The 19,363-nt window shown below is 41.2% G+C and overlaps 1 protein-coding gene across 2 annotated transcripts in view; it reads left to right on the top strand.

Annotated features, from left to right (window-relative positions):
• The first annotated feature begins 6,073 nt into the window (after window positions 1–6,073).
• ANOS1 (anosmin 1) overlaps window positions 6,074–19,363 on the top strand; it is a 131,313-nt gene continuing 118,023 nt past the window's right edge. For both annotated transcript variants that reach the window (XM_088160183.1, XM_014882441.2), the window contains exon 1: window positions 6,074–6,277. In XM_088160183.1, the coding sequence (XP_088016309.1) occupies window positions 6,089–6,277 (189 nt within the window). In that variant the 5' untranslated portion in view covers window positions 6,074–6,088. The remainder of the gene's footprint in view (window positions 6,278–19,363) is intronic.

Below are 19,363 nucleotides of genomic sequence, written 5' to 3'. Positions count from 1 at the left end.
TATACCTACTATTACATCTAAATTATTGTATGTCTTTTATAAATGTATTCCCTTCTTTGTGTATATCATGAATTAGTGAACTAAACATGCACTGTAAGTGGGACATGTAAAAATCTTTTTAATCTCCGGCCATGAATTCATTAACAAAACAAATAGACCACCGATTCTCAAAAATCCCATATTCCCATATAGTTCAAACATATTTGTACTTCTGCATAAAATAAGTACTTCTAAAAAAAAGTACGTGCAGACTTCAGTGAAGACCATGGCAAGCAATGAGTTTTCAAGGCAAACATTTAAAATGAATATTTTTATTTAAATTTCTTTTACATTTGGGAAGTGCAATTGAAAATACATTTGTTTGTTCAGTTATTGTACTGTTCAAATCACAGATTGGTTGAGGTTGAAAGGTCACCTGGAAGTCATCTGGTCCAACTCCCCTGCCCAAGCAGGGACACTTACAGCCAGTTGACCAGGACAGGTCCAGACACTATTGGAATATCTTCAAGGATGGAGACGTCACAACCTCTCTGGGCAACCTGCATCAGTGCTTGACCACCCTCACAGGAAAAAAAAGTGTTTCCTGACGTTCACAGGGAACCTCCTCAGTTTTAATTTCCATCCATTGCCTCTTGTTCTGTCACTGGATACCACTGAAAAGAGCCAGCCTCCCTTTGGATTTTATATACATTAAGGAGATCCTCCCTCAGCCTTCTCTTCTATAGCCCAAAGTCTCAGCTGTCTTTGCCTTCCCTCATAGGAGAGATGCTCCAGTTTCTTCAGCTTCTTCAGAGCCCTTACTGGACATTCTCCATTATGTCCTTGTCTCTTGTGCTGAGGAGAAGGAAAGATGATCACTCTGGATCTGCTTGCAACATTTTACCCTATGCAGACAAGAATATCTTTCACCTTTTTTTTCTGTCAGGGCATTTTCCTGGCTCATATTCAACTCCATCAGGACTCCCAGGACCTTTCCTATCAAGATGCTTTCCTGATGGGTGGTCCTCAGGTCCTCAACTGATGGGTAGTCCTCAGCATTTTTATCTGTATATGGAGTTGTTTCTCCCCAGGAATAGGAATTTATACTTCTCCTTGTTGAACTTCATGAGGTTCCTGGGTTCCTGACAGCCCATTTTTCCAACCTGTTGAAGTCCCTCTGGATGGCAGCACAATTCACTGGCATATCAACTATTCCTCCTTCTTTTGTGTCATCAAACAAACTTGTTGACCTGCTCCATCAGCCAGGTCGTTAAAGAACATGTTAAGAATTAAGGAAGTGTGCCTTGAATTGTATTTCTGCATTAATTGCTCCATCATCTTCCCAGGGATCAAAGTGAAACTGCTTGGCCTGCAGGTCCCTGGGTTATCCTTCTTCCACTTTGTGAAGTTAGGAGTCACATTTGCTTTTCTCCAGTCTTTGGGCATTTCTCCCAGCGAGTGATCAAAGATTACCAGGAGTGGCCTCACAATGGTATCTACCAGCTCTCTCAGCACTTGTGGGTGCATTGTGTCAGGCTACATGGATTTATCTATGTCCAGTTTACTTTTATGTTCACTGACCTCATACTCTTCTGGCAGGGCTGCATCTTTCTTGCTTCAACCTCCCTCCTTTGGAAATGGCATTCCTGAAGTTTGGTCATGATAATAAAGTCTAAGGCAAAGAAAACATTCAGTTTAATCAAGTCCCTTGTCTTGTTAGGCAATGGTCCCATAATTTCCATATATTTATAGAAGCCTTTCTTGTTCTTGAAATCTCTGGGCAGATTCGATTCCATTTGAGCTTTAGCTTGTTCCCTGTATTCTCAATGTTTCTGTATTCTTCCCACTTACTGGTCCTTGCTTCCACACTCTGTATGCTTCCATTCTGTGCCTGAGTATTGCTAGGATCTCCTTGTTGATCCACAGAGTTCTCCTGGCATTTTTGCTTTCCTTTCTGTTCTTTGAGATAGACTGCTTTTGAGCTTGTCAAAGGTGGTCCTTAAATATTAAATTACTTTCTTGAGTCTCTTTTCTCTCCAAGACCTTACCTCATAGTATTCTTCCAAACAGATCTTTGAAGATGGCAAAGTCTGCTCTGCTGAAGTCCTGCATTTTGAACTCAATTTTCCTCTCCTCCCTCAGGATTTTGAACTCCACCATCTCATGGTCTCTGCCACCAAGACTGCCCTTGACCTTCACATCCCAACGAGCCCCTCTATGTTGGTATGAAGATTTCAGGTGCCTGGGTTGCTTATGCTTTGCTGTCTTGTCCCTCTAGCTAATGTCGGGGTGGTTGAAGTCCCTCACGAGAACCAGGGCTTGAGAATTTGGGGCTGCTTCCATCTGTTTGTACAGGGGCTCATTCATTTGCTTTTCCTAGTGAGGTGGCCTAGGGCAGACACCCACTATAACGTCACCTTTAGCTGTCCTCTCCTTAATCCTAACCCTTATGTGCTCATCTCCCTTCTCATCCATTCCAGACTGAGCTCCACACACTTCAACTGCCCTCTGACATAATGGATAACTCCCCCTCCTCACCCCATCCTTCATAAAAGACATTGATTCTTCCACTGCAACACTAAAGTCATGGGAGCCATCCCACCATGTCTCCATGATCCTGACAAGATCATGGCCCTGCAGCTGCAGAAGATCCCTGACTCATTGTATTCACTCCCCAGGGTGCCTGCGTTAGTACACAGGCACTTTGGAGAGGCACCCCTGCATTCTGAGTTCCTGAAGAGGGTTTGGGGGATTATGTTGTACCCAGAGTTACGGTCATTTTTGATATAACGTAGTTAAAGCTAAAGAAAATTGAGTAATAAACGGCACATTAGGATGATTTAATACGATAAACTAAATCCGTGAGCTAGAATACAGTGGTTTATATGAAAACAATAAATATTTTTAACATTAACAATCTCTTTTTTTTTTTTTTTCCTGAAATGAGAACCTGATGTTGGCAGCTCCCTATAGAGTAAGAAGCAATTATTTAAGATGAAGCTATCGTAATTGGGAATCGATTAAACCCAACTCATTACCAGAACTAAGCCGGCGCAATGCCCGGTGGCTCTCGCCTCGCAATGCCAGCATGTGGCGCTGTGTCCTGTGAAAAAACAGCCCCTGGTTTGCAAAGAAACTCATTTGTACATTGTCAGACTCTTCTGAAGCACAGGCAGGGAGACAATGCGGATATTTTTAGCACAAAAATAATACTCTGCATTCGCGAGCACTAATTCTACTACTTTTAACACGAAAAGAGTATTTAATGTTATTTATTGACAAAAAAGACGGAGCAAAACATATGAATGTATCTATACGTCTATTTATCCGGTTAAAGACCATAATTATATTTACAGGTTAGTTGAAATGTACACATAATTTAGGTTGAAATGTATATATAATTTATTTCAAATTTCCTTTATTCTGCAGCCAAATTATTTACGTCCTTAAAATTAGCATATTGCATAAACCTGCATATCTATTCTTTTGGTCTAACAGATACTTAGTCCACAGTGGGTTTTAATTACCTACTAAATTCTTGAGCTACTGAGCCTGTTTCATAATCTCCACATAGGGGAACAGGACCTGTGTGACTACAGTTTTACTGGAAGTGAACAGCCAGCCTTTTGTGTGCTAACCAAGTCAGCCCTTACTGAGAAGGAATTTAGTGACTACACTGATGATCTCTGTAACCATGAACTTTCAAACAAAAGCAACTGTGTAAACTGTGTATTCACTAACTTTTTAATCATTAAGGGCTCTATGCCCTTTGCTACCAGACTTTATAAAACAAAAGAAACAGGACTCATACCCTTTTACTTCAAGCTGGAGCTTATAATATATGATATAAAAGGAATTAGTACTAACATGGAGAAGATATATCAACTGAATTTTCTGGCCTTTATAGATTTGCATTTGATTTACAGAAAGTTACATATTTTTTCAGGCAGTTCTTATTATCTGTGGTAAAAGTTCAATGCATTCAGTGTGCCTGTAAACACTATGAATCAGCAAAGCAATTTTCTTTTCATGACTCAAGGCAAAAGGTTGCAAAAGTTTTAGTCAAGGCTTAAAAAACACTATTTAAAAGATTGTCAGCTAGAAACTGGGAAGTTCTGAACTTAACACTAAGGCCTGAATGGGGTCACCACTATTTGTCATAACATTGCTAAGACTGTAAATTTATTTCTGTGTTGTTCTGTCATGTGCTGTTTTTACTTCGTAAATATAGAGATGCCGGATCAGGCAAAGTAACCAATTCTCTGGTCACCACTAGAGATATCAGTCAGAATTAGGAAAAGCATTTGTGAACCCCTTATGATCTCTGCTCACTACAGGAGGAAAGGCAACCATTCCAGCTGCAAAAAAGAGGAAGGCTTCAGGAGGCGCAGGTCTTCCTTGATTAACCAGGCCATTTCCAAAACAGCCAGCAGAGTACGGTAAACAGTGCAGACAGCAGGGCAACTTCTGTGCCAGGATGTGGCAGGTGACTTCACCTTTCAGCAGCTGCTCTCCCTCGCACATCCAAGGGCACAAACTGTCATCTCCATTTGGTAACACTGGCAGGACTGACTGGCTTTCTGGCTTTTCTCAAGTGGAGATTTCTGATAGCTGGCAAGAGAGACCATAAACTGCAAAGTAACATCTAAACTAAAATGTGCCTTGCTTTTTGTTATATTTGTACATTAGCAATACTTTTGACAAGAATTCTTTTCTTAATCTGTGTCTTAATTTTGTGGTAAGATAGTAAAATTATAGCTAGAATCTAATGGTATAATTTAACAAGTGATTTCCTACTTGGGATGTAGCAGACCCTTTTATACTTTGAATTTCTGATATATAAGTGCATGAAAGGTGTATGCATATGGTCTGGTGAGAATAATATTGAAGAATATGTTTCTATTTCACATTTGTATATATAAGAACATTCATAGAAGAATCATAACCATGTAAAATTAGTACCAGAATGAAGATCATGCTGACTTTCATGAGATTTTAGTTGATTTTCCTAGTGAACACTTAACTTATACTAGAACTCCTACCAGTAAAGATATCCTGAAGTCTTTTTAATACAGGCTGTGATAATCACACTAAACTTCTACTTATAATAGTAACTCACCTAGTATTAACTCCTGAAAACGGCCTAAAAGTTACTTATTTCAGCTCATACAACCGTGGGACTTTCAAGTTCAGGAGGTTCAATCCACAGGCTCTGGTGAGAAATGATCCACTTGCTCTTTCTAGCAGCACATACTTGTGACGGGAGGAGCCCATGCAGCGCGCACAGGGAGAGGAATGTGGTCGGTAACCTCTGTGCTACATCCTGCGGCACACGCTCCGGCCCGGGAGCTGACGGCAGGAGGGAAAGGCTGATATTTACTGTATGGGGGCCATTTTACAGGTGCTGTTTTAATCTTTGCAGCTATTACACAGAGATATTCTGACTAGTGACTTTTTTTCATTTTCAAATAACTCTTCAGAGGCGCCTGTGTATGTTTCACCTTGGGACAAGCGCTCACCGCAGCGTTACTCTGCAAGAAACACCGAGTTTCAAAAAGTGACTTCCCCCCGTTCTTGCTTCCCCGTCCTTTTTTAGAATTATTTTTTATAAGAGGAAATAAAATTGACTTAACCAGGGTGTTAAGACTGGCTACCAGCGGCCCTGGCGCCCAGCCACCCCCATGCAGCCCGCCTGCGTGTAAGGGACAGGGCGTGCGGCTCCGCGGCCGCCCCGTGCCCCGCAGGTGGCGGCGTGCGGGGAAGACTCTGCTGAGTGCGGGGAAGGCTCCGGCTGCCCCCGCCGCCCCGGCCTGCCCGCGGGCACGGGGCCCGCCCGCCACCGCCGGCGCTCGGCGCAGCCAATGGCGCGGCCGCTGCCAGCATCGGCCCGCCCGCTGCCGGCGGGGGAGGGCTGTGGGCCGGGGCGGGCGGGAGGACGGGGGTGAGGGGAGTTGAATGATTGAACTTTCTTGTGTAGTTTCTGCGGCGCGGAGGTGTCCGTCCCCGGCGCAGCCCGGCACCAGCCCGCCGAGCGGGAGCGAGCTTAGCCCGGCGCCTGCAGCCCCCCGCGCCGCCCGGCCGCCCCTCTGCCCTCGTCTCCCGCAGAGCGATGGTGCGGAGGGCGCCCGGCGTGTCCCTCGCCCTGCTCCTCTGGGTGACGGCAGCCTGCGGCAGCCCAGACGGGCCGGGGGCCGCCGCCGCTCGAAGGCAAGACGAGGCGTTCGCCACGGCCAGATGCGCCTCTAGGTGCCTGAGCCTGCAGATCACCCGCATCTCCGCCTTCTTCAAGCATTTCCAGGTAGGGCCATGGCACCGCGCAGGGAACCCCCCTGCCTGCCGGGGAGCGGGTGTCCCCCGGGGCGCGGGTCGGGGCGGAAAGGACTGCCGGAGCCGGGGTGCCTCTTGGCGAACTTGGGGGCCGCACTCCCAGGGGATTGCCGGCACCTGGAGGCGCCGGACAGGTGGGCACGGCAGCGCCGAGCCCCGTCGGTGCCTGTGGGTGCCGGCCGGACTCCCCTCTGGCGGGTCGTGGGGCTCCTGGCACGCTGTGCCCTGGCTCCCCGCAGGTGCCCGGCGCTCCCGGCCGCTGTCTCCGGTGGTGTGCAGGAGGCGGGGCGGGCGCGGCACGGTGCTGCCGGGCCGGCGGTGCGCTCGTCCTGCCGGGCGGTGCGGCGGCGATCCCGCGGGGCTCCGCCTGCCGGTGCGCCGGGCCGCCCGCAGGTGGTTCACTTCTCCAGCCCGCTGGGAAAGTTTGAGCCTTTTTTTTTAAGAGCTATAATTGTGAACGTCTAATACTTGGTTCTGACCTCCTGGAAGGTGAGGGTGCCGGTAACGATTTTTCTTTTTTCTGTTCTGGGACAGAGATGCACATCTCTGGCTAACAGGAGTGGACAAATAGGGATAAAGTGGGGGAGAAGTGGAATTTAAGTGGCGGGAGACCCGTGGGGCTTAAAATGAAAGCTGGAAGCAGTGCGGTGCTAGTGCAAGAGCAGCGGGTGTCTGCCCGTCCTTTCCCCTCTTCTAGTTACACACGCACCTTTCCCTTTCCCCACCTGTTCTTCGCTGCGCAAATGTTAAACCCAGTCGAATTCATCTAAGTGATGGAAACCCATCCGAGCTGCTAGCCATTCTCCCTCCGCAGAGCCGCAGCCCGTTTGGGCAAGGGTGGCCAGCTCGGTGTGACGGAGCCACCTCGTTGCTTCGGGCTAGCGCAGATCCGCGCCGGGAACGCGCCGCTCGCTCACCCCGGGCTTGCCGGTGGGCGAGAAACCGGGAACGCCCGGGCGAGCGCTTAAGGTGGAGTTGCGTTCGGGGCAAAGGCGTTGGCACTAAAGGCAGGTCTCAAAAGTATGTAAGGATAAACCGATCTAAAAAGAAAAAAATTAAAAAGGAGCGTTAAAGGAGAGCTGTGTGTGCGTTGTAAGGGCAGCAGGAAGTTGTTTGGGTTGAAGAGAGCCGAGAAGGGGCTGCCCTGGGCTGCCCTGGCCGCTGCTCCGCGGGGCTCGGCCGGGGGCGGCGGAGCGCTCGCTGTCAGCGTGGTCCGTGCATCACGGGATGGCCTGAAAGGAGGATACCCATTAATATAGCTCGTTATCCCGGAGAGCGGTCAGCATTTTTTATTGCCTTGTCAAGCGGTTGTAACTTACTTTTTTTACAGTTTCAGTGGCTAAAGAGGCAGTTTAGATGAAGCAAATTCATAGTGAAAGGCTTTTTTTTTTTCTTTTTTGTGTGTTTTCTTGGCAGGATTTCTTTTTCAAAGTAAAACTGCTGACAGAATGCACACTGCCAAAGAATCGTGATTACATTTTAATTAGCTAGAGTGAAATAAGTAGGGAATTACTCAGTTAGGATTTGATAACTGGCTGCCTTTTTGTAATCAGTTGAAAATCTCAGAGTTTTAACCCCAACCTGCTAAAGCACGTGGTAATTTATCTTAATTACTAGGGATTAAACTCCTGTTAGACATGAAACGACTGTAATGTTTGGAAGATAAAGTGCTCTCGTTTATAAAAGTTAAGCTCTCCATTGTCTTATAATGAGGAAAAGGAGGAAAGTTTTAAAGTACATCAAGCATCCAGTGTTCTCGCAGGAAACTGATAAGACACAGTGGATGCAGGATGTGCAGGTTTGGGCCAGATTATTCCATGTGGGTGGAAGGATATGATGTTCCTTCCATTCTTTTCTCTTCTCCCTCCTTCTAGCCATTTTCCTCCCCTTTTCATCTCAACTGGTAGCAATTTCTGGAGTTCTTTTCATTTCAGATGCTCGCTTATCTTGTAATCGGATTCAACCTTTGAAGCAAACTAAACGCTGTCTCTTCCCAATTAGCAGGAAGGGACTCTAGTGTCTCCCAGTTAGGCAAGAACTGAAAGAAGACTGACCCACTCATTTCTCAGCCCTGCTTTAGAGGCAGCCTCAGTAGTGGGGGTTAGGGAGACAACAGCTGGATGCTTTGCAAGAGATGATGTCCCCAAAACTTCACAGAGACTTAATTTCACATAGTTTATGGTACTAAAATCACATTGCTAACAACTTTTTAAAGAGAATGAGGTAGTTTGAATAGGAAGTCTGGGATAATTCTATACCTTCTGGCTCTTGTTTGAAAGGCAACTAATATTTTTTCCAAACTCCAAATGTTCACAAGGGATTTTAATTAATTTCCCCTCCTCACAGAGAATTTTCACCCATTTTTCTGTACTGTTCTTATTTTTAAAAGTTTCAAGAAAGATATTATTTCTAAAAAGCCTTGGGAAGCATTTCTTAGCCTATTTTAAGGGTACATTGTCAGTAGGAGATTTTAACTGAAACGTAGGTCAAATAATATATCTTTTTTTTCCATGTAGACTATTGATGTGGGCTCGAAGAAAAATCAGTCACCTAAATCAAAGATCTTTGGTCTTCAGAATGTTTGTTGAATGGGCATGGATGCCTGCTTATTCCTGTAAAAACCCCATGGCCAGGGGAGTTTTCCAGTTCTGGTGGTTTTGGGAAGTTCCATTTAGAGGTTATACCAAAGGATATGTGAGATCTTTATGAGAGTTATGTACCACATGGGTCTTACACCCAATGAAATGTGTGTTTTATATCTATGGCCTATCTCCAGGCCATGAACTTTCACAGAGAGCATGCTAGCACAAAGTTCTTTAAGCAATCAAACAAAAATATTCAAGCAGAAAGGGTCATAGTGGATTCTTCTTTTAAATAAAATCTTATTAATCACGTGCTCATCCACAGTAGAGAATTATGTTTAATGTCTAAATTAAGGGACTCCAACATATCTCTTCTATCTTACTGGAATGTGTTCAATAGTGGGCTTTAGCTTGCTCTGAAATTTTTCAGATGAGGAAAAGCATTTTTATCCCAGCTGTGTAACTTAGGCCCCTGGACAGCACTGAATGAAGCATTCATTGACCTGTGACCAGAAAGAGTAAGGACAAAGAGAGCTCATCTCTCTAGCCTTTTGTTCAGAGTACTTATTTTAAGCCATTTTGGGTATTGACACTAGAGTTTTACTATGACTGTTGCAAAACATTTATAAGGGAGTAATTGGAGCATTCGCTGGAACCTTTCCGTGCTCTTGGGTCACTGCCTTGATAAAGCAGAGTTCCTTGTGCTGTGCTTCTTTTTCTGACAAAATTTTTCCCTAAAACACCTGAACAGGGGAGGATGGCAAGAGTGTTCTTCCAGTAAGCAAGAGCATGACCATCAAATGGCCTGCTTAGGAGGAGAAGGTATAGATTTGAACCTTACAGTCTTATAAATCAGTGTTGTGTGCATTTGGCTATTATCTAAAATAATATGCCTTAGTGTTAGTATGGTGCCCTTATAAAATGGGAAGGGCGGTTCTTCCTCCAGTTTGGAATGAGAGGAAGGACTTAAGTTGTCTGGGTCCATAAGAAACACCAAGACTGTGAATCTGGTGTGGAAAAAGGCATACTGTTTTAGGGACAGAAGCTGTCCAGTGATGTCATTGGGTATATTCTTTCCCTCAACATTTTCTTAAGGCAGTTTGTGTCTCAGGGTTTCAATTGATCTCCAGGAGAAAGGTACAAATTTTAATTTGATGTATTCAAAGTTTGTTTGTAAATCTTGTTTTATAGTAATTTAGTACAGTAGATAAAGCCCTCATGAAGATGAGGTTTTGGTTTTTGTTTTCTTGAAAAGGGTATTGATATAAACAGGGAACTCATACAGCTGGACAAGAAGCCTGAATGCTCAGATTCGTTTTGGTAGGCTGTTCTGCATAACCTGCCTGCTTTAGTGGAGTGAGACTAAATTCCTTGCATTTTTATCTATGAATGTAGACATTCCCATTTGTGATATTAGTTGTGGATGAATTCCTTTCAGTTTGGGGGAGCAGGCATGGCAGTGACCTTTAGTTTTGTTCTCATGTTGAGTGAAAAATCAATTTGGATTTTAATCTCTTTTGCCAGCCATCTGAGCCATGTTTTAAAACTGGCACGATTAAAATTTTCTTTGTGAATAAGAGCTTGAACATCTTGTAACTACTTAGACTAAAAATGTTATGGGGGAGCAAACTGTTTACTTTGACCTGTAAACTTGTTGATCTTTGTCTTAGCTGGTATCTGTTATAGACCTCTCAAGCTCAAGTGTCTTCCTGTGTAATATGTGCAGCTTGATAATTTACTTAAGACAGAGGAGTGGTCAGTCTTGTTTACTGGGTCAAAAGCTGAGAGGGTGGTAAAACATGCCCTAAGAATTCAGGGTAGTAGCCAGTAAAATTGCCTGTGTTTGTGGTGTGGAGTCACTGGAGGGGTTACAGCCATGTGCTCACAGAGTAGCAGTAGCTGAGGCTGATTAGCACCTCCTGGCAACTTTCTCTAGTGTTTTACCACCCTCATAGGAATAAAAAAAGTGTTTTCTCATGTTCAGATGAAATTTCCCATGTTTCAAATTTGGATATCATCTCTTTCCTCTTACTAGGCTTCACTGAGAAGAGTCTGGCTTCATTTTCTTTACTCTCTCCCATCAGGTACTTAAAAAAATGATGAGAAACCATCTAGGCTTTTCTGTTCCAGACTAAACATTCCCAGTTCTTTTAGCCTCTTCTCATGTGAGAGATAGTACTATCCCTTTTCTGGGCTCCCCCAACTAAGTCCATCTCTTTCTGTGTAATGGGGAGCCCAGTCCTGGACCTAGCACTCCAGGTATGAAGGAGTGACTAGAACAGACAGTAGGATTGGCTACATTTTAAAGATATAATGCCTGCTAAATACTGTTACACACTTCTAAATTAATTTTCATGATTTTGATTTTCTTACATGAGTTCATATGTGACCATTTATGATTGTCAGTGCATTAAAACCAAAATACTAATGCTAAATCAATTTTTTTCCTTCCTTTTAGATATTCGTCTCACTATAGTTTTAAATTTTTTGAGAGGTTAGTCTTCAGTAGTAAATTGAATCTTAGCAAATCTTTTTCTTTATTCATTGGGGGAAGTCCACGTTTGTGGAGATGTATACATGTTGTGTGGTCCAGAATTGTGATTGCTGCTTGAACTGGCTCATGAGAGATTGTTTAAACTCGTTAAGATGGGCACTGGTTAGAAACATCAGGGCAACACCATGGATTACCTTGGTCACTTAGGGGTTCTGTGTTCATGTTGACTTATTTGTGAAGTGGATGAATTGTAGCTGAAAATTTTGTTACAACATAGACATCCCTCAAGTAGTAAGCCAGTTTTGTGATATATGGAAGGAAATTAGAGAGAAATTTCCTCTTGTAAATGTGATTTAGTATAAATCTAATAGTAATATACTGTGATTTAGTACTTAGGAATTAGTATTAAGCTAGATAAGCCAAGGCTAACTCACAATTGTTTTTGAAAGTATGGAAAAATATTGTTTTAAGCTAATAGAGCCATATGTTGCATAATGTTTAGTAGCTATAAAAGGGACGAGTAAGGCCTTAAAAGTTTGTTATATTGAATGACTGATAACTATATGGTGGTAGGAGGTTGTTTTTAGTGTTGTAGAAGGACAGTTGCGTTTCAGGACAACTGAAGTTTTTGAAGAAAGACAGGCATTTCTTGAAGTAATAAAAGGTTCTCAGATTTTATATCTGCAAGCAAATAATGTGCAAGTGATTACCTCTAGATAAGCAGTACCAGATTTCACCTACAAGTCAGGAAGCTAGTTGTCTAAATGCCAGCACATCTGCCTTCAAATTGCCTGTAACTCTGAAGTGCCTGCACCTGCAATAATCTGCAATGGGTCCCAGCTGGGAAAGTGGTGGCCAGGCTCAAAGTCTAGGGTGCATGTGTCTCTCTGTGCTCTTCTGTAGAGAAGCTGGAAGTCATGAAGAAGCCATTTATTGTAACTGTCTCGAATAATTCTGAAGCTGTAAATTGTTTTCAATAAATCTTTTGAAAACATGTGTGGTACTTTTGCAATGAAATAAGGTAGATATGTAGTGTGTTATTCCCAGAAGGTTTCAGTTCCAATGGACAAGGCTGCCCAGGCATTGAGTTTGCCTAGTTCTCTTGGGACATGTTTGCAACCTTTTCTAAATGTGAAGATGTGTGCCATCTGCTTTTGTTGCCGTTTCTGTACTCATCTCCTTTCCAAAAATATCCCTGTGTTAAATAATTCTGACTTTCATATGTCTTGTTAAGCATATTGCTGTTAATTTATTTCCACAGACAAATTGTAGCATTTGTCATTACTTTGTTTTTCTCAAAATTCATTAAAAGTCCCAATCATTCTCCTGTTTTTAATGTTCATATGGCTTATAATTTGGGTAATTATTCTGGCATTTGGTGTGCTCTTATTATCAAGATCTGCAGTCGTGAACAAAAGGTGGAGAGATCTAACAGAATCTTAGGTAAAACCTGTGAAAATGAAAGGTTGGTTTTGAATAACAATGGCTGCATCTAGTGAAAACAGCTGCAGTGTTCACCATATTGTGTAATTGAACCATAGTTAGTCTTTGCTGTTGTAACTTGGTCTGGTGTGAAGCTGCCTGATTTCAGTGGGAGTTGTATTTACTTTCTCATAACCAGGCCCAAATGTCTTTGGCCTCAGTGAACACTTGCATAATTGGTATGAGTGCAGGGGTTTCCACCACCTGTCATTGTTTTCTAGTAGCTTAGGTGACTCAGACTTGCTCATTGCTTTTCTAAATTAAAATACTTGTCTATGTCTCAAGTGTAAGTTTAAATGCAAATCAAGTGAACTGTATGAAAATGTAAGTGAATTGTGAACAATTGTACTGAACAATGGGAGTTGCCAAGATATTTTTCTCACATTTACTTGTATATTCTTACATATTGAGAAAAAATTTCTTTATGCTTGTGTTTGTAAAATTAAAATTGCGGTTAATTTGGTAAATGTGCTGGATACCAGATGCAATAAACCCAACAGGAATTACTAATAGGTTTTAAAGCAGACATTTTATGTATAGAAAATATTGGCAAAGAATAGTTTAAATGTCACAGTCATGTTGGTGAAAGGGAGGAGATGCTGGTTTTGAAAAGCATTTGAAAACTTCTGAAAGAAAAACGCTGTCAGTTTTAAAATGTAAATATTTTTCCATTGGAAGATATAGCCACTAAATACAGGGCAAGGGGTTGTTCAGATGGGTAGTGTTCATATTAAAACTATTACTAAAGCATTATTTGTTGTCTGAATATGAGTTGTCTCTGTGATTAACTAGTGCTCTGAACTTAATTTAAATGTATTTGATTTAGTAAGTGTTATATAAGGAAAAAAAGCCCCAACACATTACACTTCTGAGATGGCTTGAAAAGCAGACTGATTTTCCAGATGCTCATCATTTGTCCTTTTGTAACGGGAAACTTCTGAAGATTGAGTGCTGAATTCGTGTTGACTGATAGAGATTGTTATTCACAAGCTGACCTGCATCTCCACTGGCCATTCTATGTGAATTTTTGCTCTGACTAGCTGGATTGGAGTACATAGCTAACTTTTGTAAACAGAAAAGCATCCCTATTTTTAAAGATTGAAAATTGGAATAATGACTCAATATCAGGAGCATCCTACAGAAGACAGACACATCTGTATTGATATTTAGTAGCTGGTGCCTAGCAAATGTAAACATTGCACTGCAAAAGCACTTGCCTAGGAGTTTACACCAAGAATCTTCATTTTTTGATCTTTCTCACAGCTGAGCCTTATAAGGCTTTATACTTCAAAAACCTTTGAAGTCCATGAAAAGCCTTCTGTTGATTTCAGCTGGATCAGGTCCATGTATGAACACTAGGTCCATGTAGTCAACAAAATAGAGTGCTGTGAACTGGGTGTCCCAACTCCAGTTGTATCTGTTTTTCAGTCTTTTAATGGCCAAGAGGTCACAGGACACAGAGATGGAGAACTGGGGGTGTTGAAAGGTAAGTGGACCCTTTAAACTTGAAAGTAGAGTACTGTTCCTTTCATCTCTGATTAAAAAGACTCGCAGTCTTTCCATCCCCTGAAAAGAATATCAGATATTTCCAGATTTGGGGAACAACTGGAGTCCAAAGTTTTAATTTAATTTCTGTTGTCTTCTGTGAATAACATTTTTAACCAATGTATCTCTCTAGACTGTCAAAGACATATGACATCAAAGTTTTATGTACATATATATATATATATCTGTACAAATGTAATTATGTTACTTTAAAAAGAAGAGACTTGTCTCAAGCTTGCAAAGGATGTGACTCCCCTGGTAAGCAGCTGAGGTTGCTGAGGAGCACATGTCTTCAGAACTTGTAGGAGAAGCAAGAAAAGAGACAGTCTTAGAATGGAGAAAGGTGGAGATGGGTGGACTCTAGCAGGCTTATGATCCTGGAAGGAGAAATTATGTGGGAGTAGAGGGCGCTGTAGAATTTCCTGTGACACAATTAATTGAAATTCAGGAATTATGGAACAGAGAACAGGTGTAACGGGTCTGTAGGAGGAGTTGTTTGTAACTGTTTCTTGTGAATCTTTTTTATTTCTGTTCTTTCTCAGCTGCTTGAAGTTTTACTTGTTTTAAAAATTTTAATTTTTCTTGTTTTTAACATGGTAAAAAATGTTTTGAAAACCCTTTTGTCTTCATTGAAGAGGTCAGTTCCAGGAAAAGCTTTTATGCAAATTTACAACAAAGTTCTAGCTGGTGTTGTCTTTCATATCAAACTTAGACCAACTGCTGCCACTGTAATTCTTTAAGTAGTCAGAGCTGAAACTGCAAACCTGGCCAAGGTAGTGAAGCCTGTTTTTTCTGACTGTGAGGGCTGCAATCTAGCTGTCATGGATCTTGTAATAAGATAATATGAAGGAATTTGCTTCAGAGCAAATGTCTTCTGTCCAGACAGTCAGAAATTAAGGCTGATGGTGAAGATTGGATGAGAATAATGTACTCATTTAGTCTAGTGCAAATGTAGTCCAACTTTCCTTGCCATTCTTACAAGAATTTAGCAGCATATTTCTGTTTTTCTTTTTTTAATGGATTACTCTTTAGGGAAGTTATCTTCACAGTAATTTATATTTAAAAAAAGCAATCTAAGTTCATGTACATAAACGTGATTTCTCAGCTAGTGATTTAGGCCATGAGCATAGGGCAATACATCATTTGTATTTAACTGATCATGCTTTTTAACTGCTAATGACTGGAACATTCCAGTCAGGCCTCAGGGCATTTTTGGACCTAGACACTACAAATTCATTTTTTGACCTCAGTGCTATAAGACTTTGGGTTTCCTTTGAATTTAGCACATGGTTGAACAGATACGTGAAGCAAATAGTTAGGAAGGGGTTATAACAATGTATTATTATGATGATGATGATGTCCTTATAGAGTGACTATCTGTTATTCTCTTATGCAGAATTTGTATCCCTATATAGAAACTACTTCAACAGTCTGGCGCTTTTTTTTTCTTTTTCGATTAGGTGATGGTTGTAGCTCCTTTGACAACAATAAAATCATGTTAATGTGTAACTACAACTAGACAATAATGAATCACACCATTATCTGCCCCCATTTTAATGAGTTACAAAGAGTGTATAATATGTTGACATTTAATTTGTATCTAACAATTTTGGGAAGGGAACTGGAACTAAAAGAGCTTGAGGCTTTCTTCTGTTTTCCTTCTATGCAACTGTGAACTGAGATGAAGAATTAGCCAAACATTGGTCAGTCTGGATATGCAGTAGGTAGAAGAAACATTTGGGATTAGACAAACTGACACAAAGAGGTAAAAATAATCCAATTAATGAAGAGTGTGTCACTTCATATAGTATTTATTAGCAGCTATGGGATGTGTTTGTCAGAATAAATGAGGGAAGAAGATGTGGATTTTTACAGCTAGGAGCTTATTGCTGGATTTTTTTCTTTGAGTTCAAAAGCTGAATACACAATGTGAAAGACAGTAGGCTTTCGGTAAGTTTCATGGCTTTTCTGCCCAGTAGATCTTCACTGACCAAGTGGAGTAGAAATGCACACATGCAGCATATTAGTTCATCTTACAAAAGAATTGGTTTATTGATAGATTCACACCTGTGTGTTTGAGCGCTGGACATCATTGAAGCCTGAATTTTCAGTGGCAATTAATGTGGAACAGCAAACAATTATTTAAAGTCTTCTTCCTGTCTTCAAAACTGTCCTTATGCAGAACAAAAGAGCAGCAGTGTGAACTAAACTTGAAACTTCAACTTAACCTCAGCTGTTTTCCAAATTGTAGAAAAGTAAACATTTACAGTTTTCTAGAGGAAACTGGTTTTCCTTTGTTTTGGAATAGAAAGCACCACTCAGTTTTAAAGACTGAAGAGCTTTACAAATTAATGTAGGGTAGGCTCATAGTGTTTTCTTTAACTGGAGATCTTTCAGATTTCTGACTGATACTCATTGATTCTTCTATTTATGTAATTAATAGCTTAAGACAGGATTTTTCTGGAGCTTTTGTTTCTGGCCTGACTGATATCCCCACACTTGATAGTAATGTATCCAGTGATTTCAATGAAAATAAGCTTAGGCCAGTGAAAATATACTATAAATACCTGTTTAGAGTTTATAGATAAAAACAAGAAAGTTCTCAGTATACTATTTAAAGACGATTAACTTGAATTTGTTAAATACTATCTCATTGTATCATGACATCTTTCTTTTCAATTCAGAGTGGTAGTAAATAACACAATGCCATTAGGACAAAGTAAAATTGAATTGCCAGTTATATGCTAGATGTAAAGCACCTATAAATCTTTTTAGAAGAGGTTCTTTCAGATGACAAGGGAAGGTAGAAGCAATTTAATGTAACCAGAGCTAAGTATCACTAAAGACAGTAGGCAAATTTTTTTTTAGAAGGTGAGATACTGCCCAGTTTCTGACTGTTACTCCATGTATCCAGGTACCCTCAGGGATTCCAGAGTATCCCTGTAAGTTTCATCAACAGGCATGGCTTGTTCCCTTAATAATAGGAGCAGATGTCAAATTTTTATGCCTCTAAGATGCATAGTCATACCTAATAGATCCATCTGGTATAGATCGAGCCTCAGTTAACTTGTTCTCACCCATGAACTTCCCACTGAGAAAGTAAATCGTGCAGAGCTCCTCAGTCCAATGAAAAAGAAACTGGAATATTATCAATCTACTTGTAGTAGCAGAAACCCCTTCCCTGTCTTTTTCTTAATTGCTTTACACATGTGAGAAGGCAGCTAAAATGGAAGGGAACTTTATAATTGTGACACAATTCCTGGAGCATACCACCAGTATCAGAGACTTTTCAAAAAGGGAACAACTGAAATATTTGTCAGTTCTGCAAAAAAGGGTGATTTAAGAAAGAGATACAAAATCTTAATATAAAATGCCTGCTGACAGTACAAGTTATTGACAACTGGTATTAACTGCAGTTGTCCACATTTAATGAGCTTAAGGATATATATTACAACGGTTTTCTTTTGTGGCTGTTGATTTAGATTAAAGATATAAAAGCATATGCTGGGCTTCAGAACCAGTGAGATCCTTGCAGTGGAATTCTGTGAAATTCCATATCCAATTGTTTACATTAACTGGAGGCTTTAAAATGCTGTGGCTTGGGTAGGGACTTAGGCCGTGCTTTGACATCTCTCATGTTACAAGCCTTTCAATAACTTCAATGCAAATTAACCTGATTTAATTTTTAACTCTTTCACCTGGTGCCAGAAGGGTTTGAAACATAATGGATCTTTCAGCAAATGCTTGTTCTGCATAACAGCTACATCTCTGGTAACCATATGTGTTAATGACAAATGCTTCAGTTCTGCCTTGAAGAGAGATTTATTTTCCTTTTACGGTATGTCTTCATTAGTTAGTTATAGGACTATTCTGAAAACCTGGCATATGAAGTGCTTTTATGTTTGTGGGGAATTTTATGGCAATGTGATGAAGCAACATAAATCTTCCACTGAAGATTGTCACAGAAGAAAGATCAACTTAATATCCCTGTACCTTGAATTGTGTGAGTAGTTTTAGTATATTGTTATCAGTAGAATGTAAAGGTGATTACTTCTCTCTCTCATCTGTCTTTTCACAGTCTTAGGTTGTTTGCCAGGTGGTCTAGAACACTGGACTGCAGCAATTGTCCCATGGAATATAAATTTATTGTAGCATACAGTTCTTAAACTGGAAAAAGCCCCTAAGAAAACTGTAAGACTATATTTCAACTTGCATTAAAAGGCTGTTTCTCTCAGGAATATACTATCAGTGTTGCAGGGCCAAAGGGTCTCAGCTAGGATCAGGTTAGCAGGTATGTTAAATTTCAAGTGGAGAGGGAAAGACTCACCCACCCTTCAGTGTGTTCCTTCCTTGATGCCTGTTTTTCATCCATTGTCAACACAATGTCATCACAACTTCTGCTATTGTGGCAGCTATTACCATTCCTTAGAATAGGGTAGGAATAAGAATGTGGCCTGCACACAAACCCTGCCAAGAGGGTTTACAGGGCTAGGAGCTGGGGAAAGACAGCAGCTGACTGGTCTGGAGTAGGGCAGCATGACTTCCTCCCCTTGTGTGACACTGTTAGGAGAAGGATATACAGCAGGTGATGTGATGTGTGGTGTCTGAGCAGATGCTACTGGCATCTACTGGTCTTTATGGCAGGCTTAATTTGGCAGCCCTGTGTGTTGGCCTTCTGCAGAAGTGAGAGCTGGGTTGGGAATGGACAGGCCAAGGACCAAAAACATAGGAGCAATGGAGAGAAGAGTGTTAACCTGTCTGATAAGATATTTTGTTGAGCTGTGCTTTAGAGATGAAACAATAAATTTTGGGCTTATTAAACTGCACCCATGACATATTTTCTGTCTCTCTGCAACATCTACAGTGAAGGCAGATGTATGGAAAGATTAAAATATATCGGGGAAATAAGACTTCTTTCTGAAATGCTGCTGTAATTGTTGTGGTGAAAGACTTT

This window comes from Sturnus vulgaris, chromosome 2, assembly GCF_052056855.1.
Source record: "Sturnus vulgaris isolate bStuVul1 chromosome 2, bStuVul1.hap1, whole genome shotgun sequence".
NCBI lineage: Eukaryota > Metazoa > Chordata > Aves > Passeriformes > Sturnidae > Sturnus > Sturnus vulgaris.
This window is presented reverse-complemented; position numbering and strand designations above follow the sequence as displayed.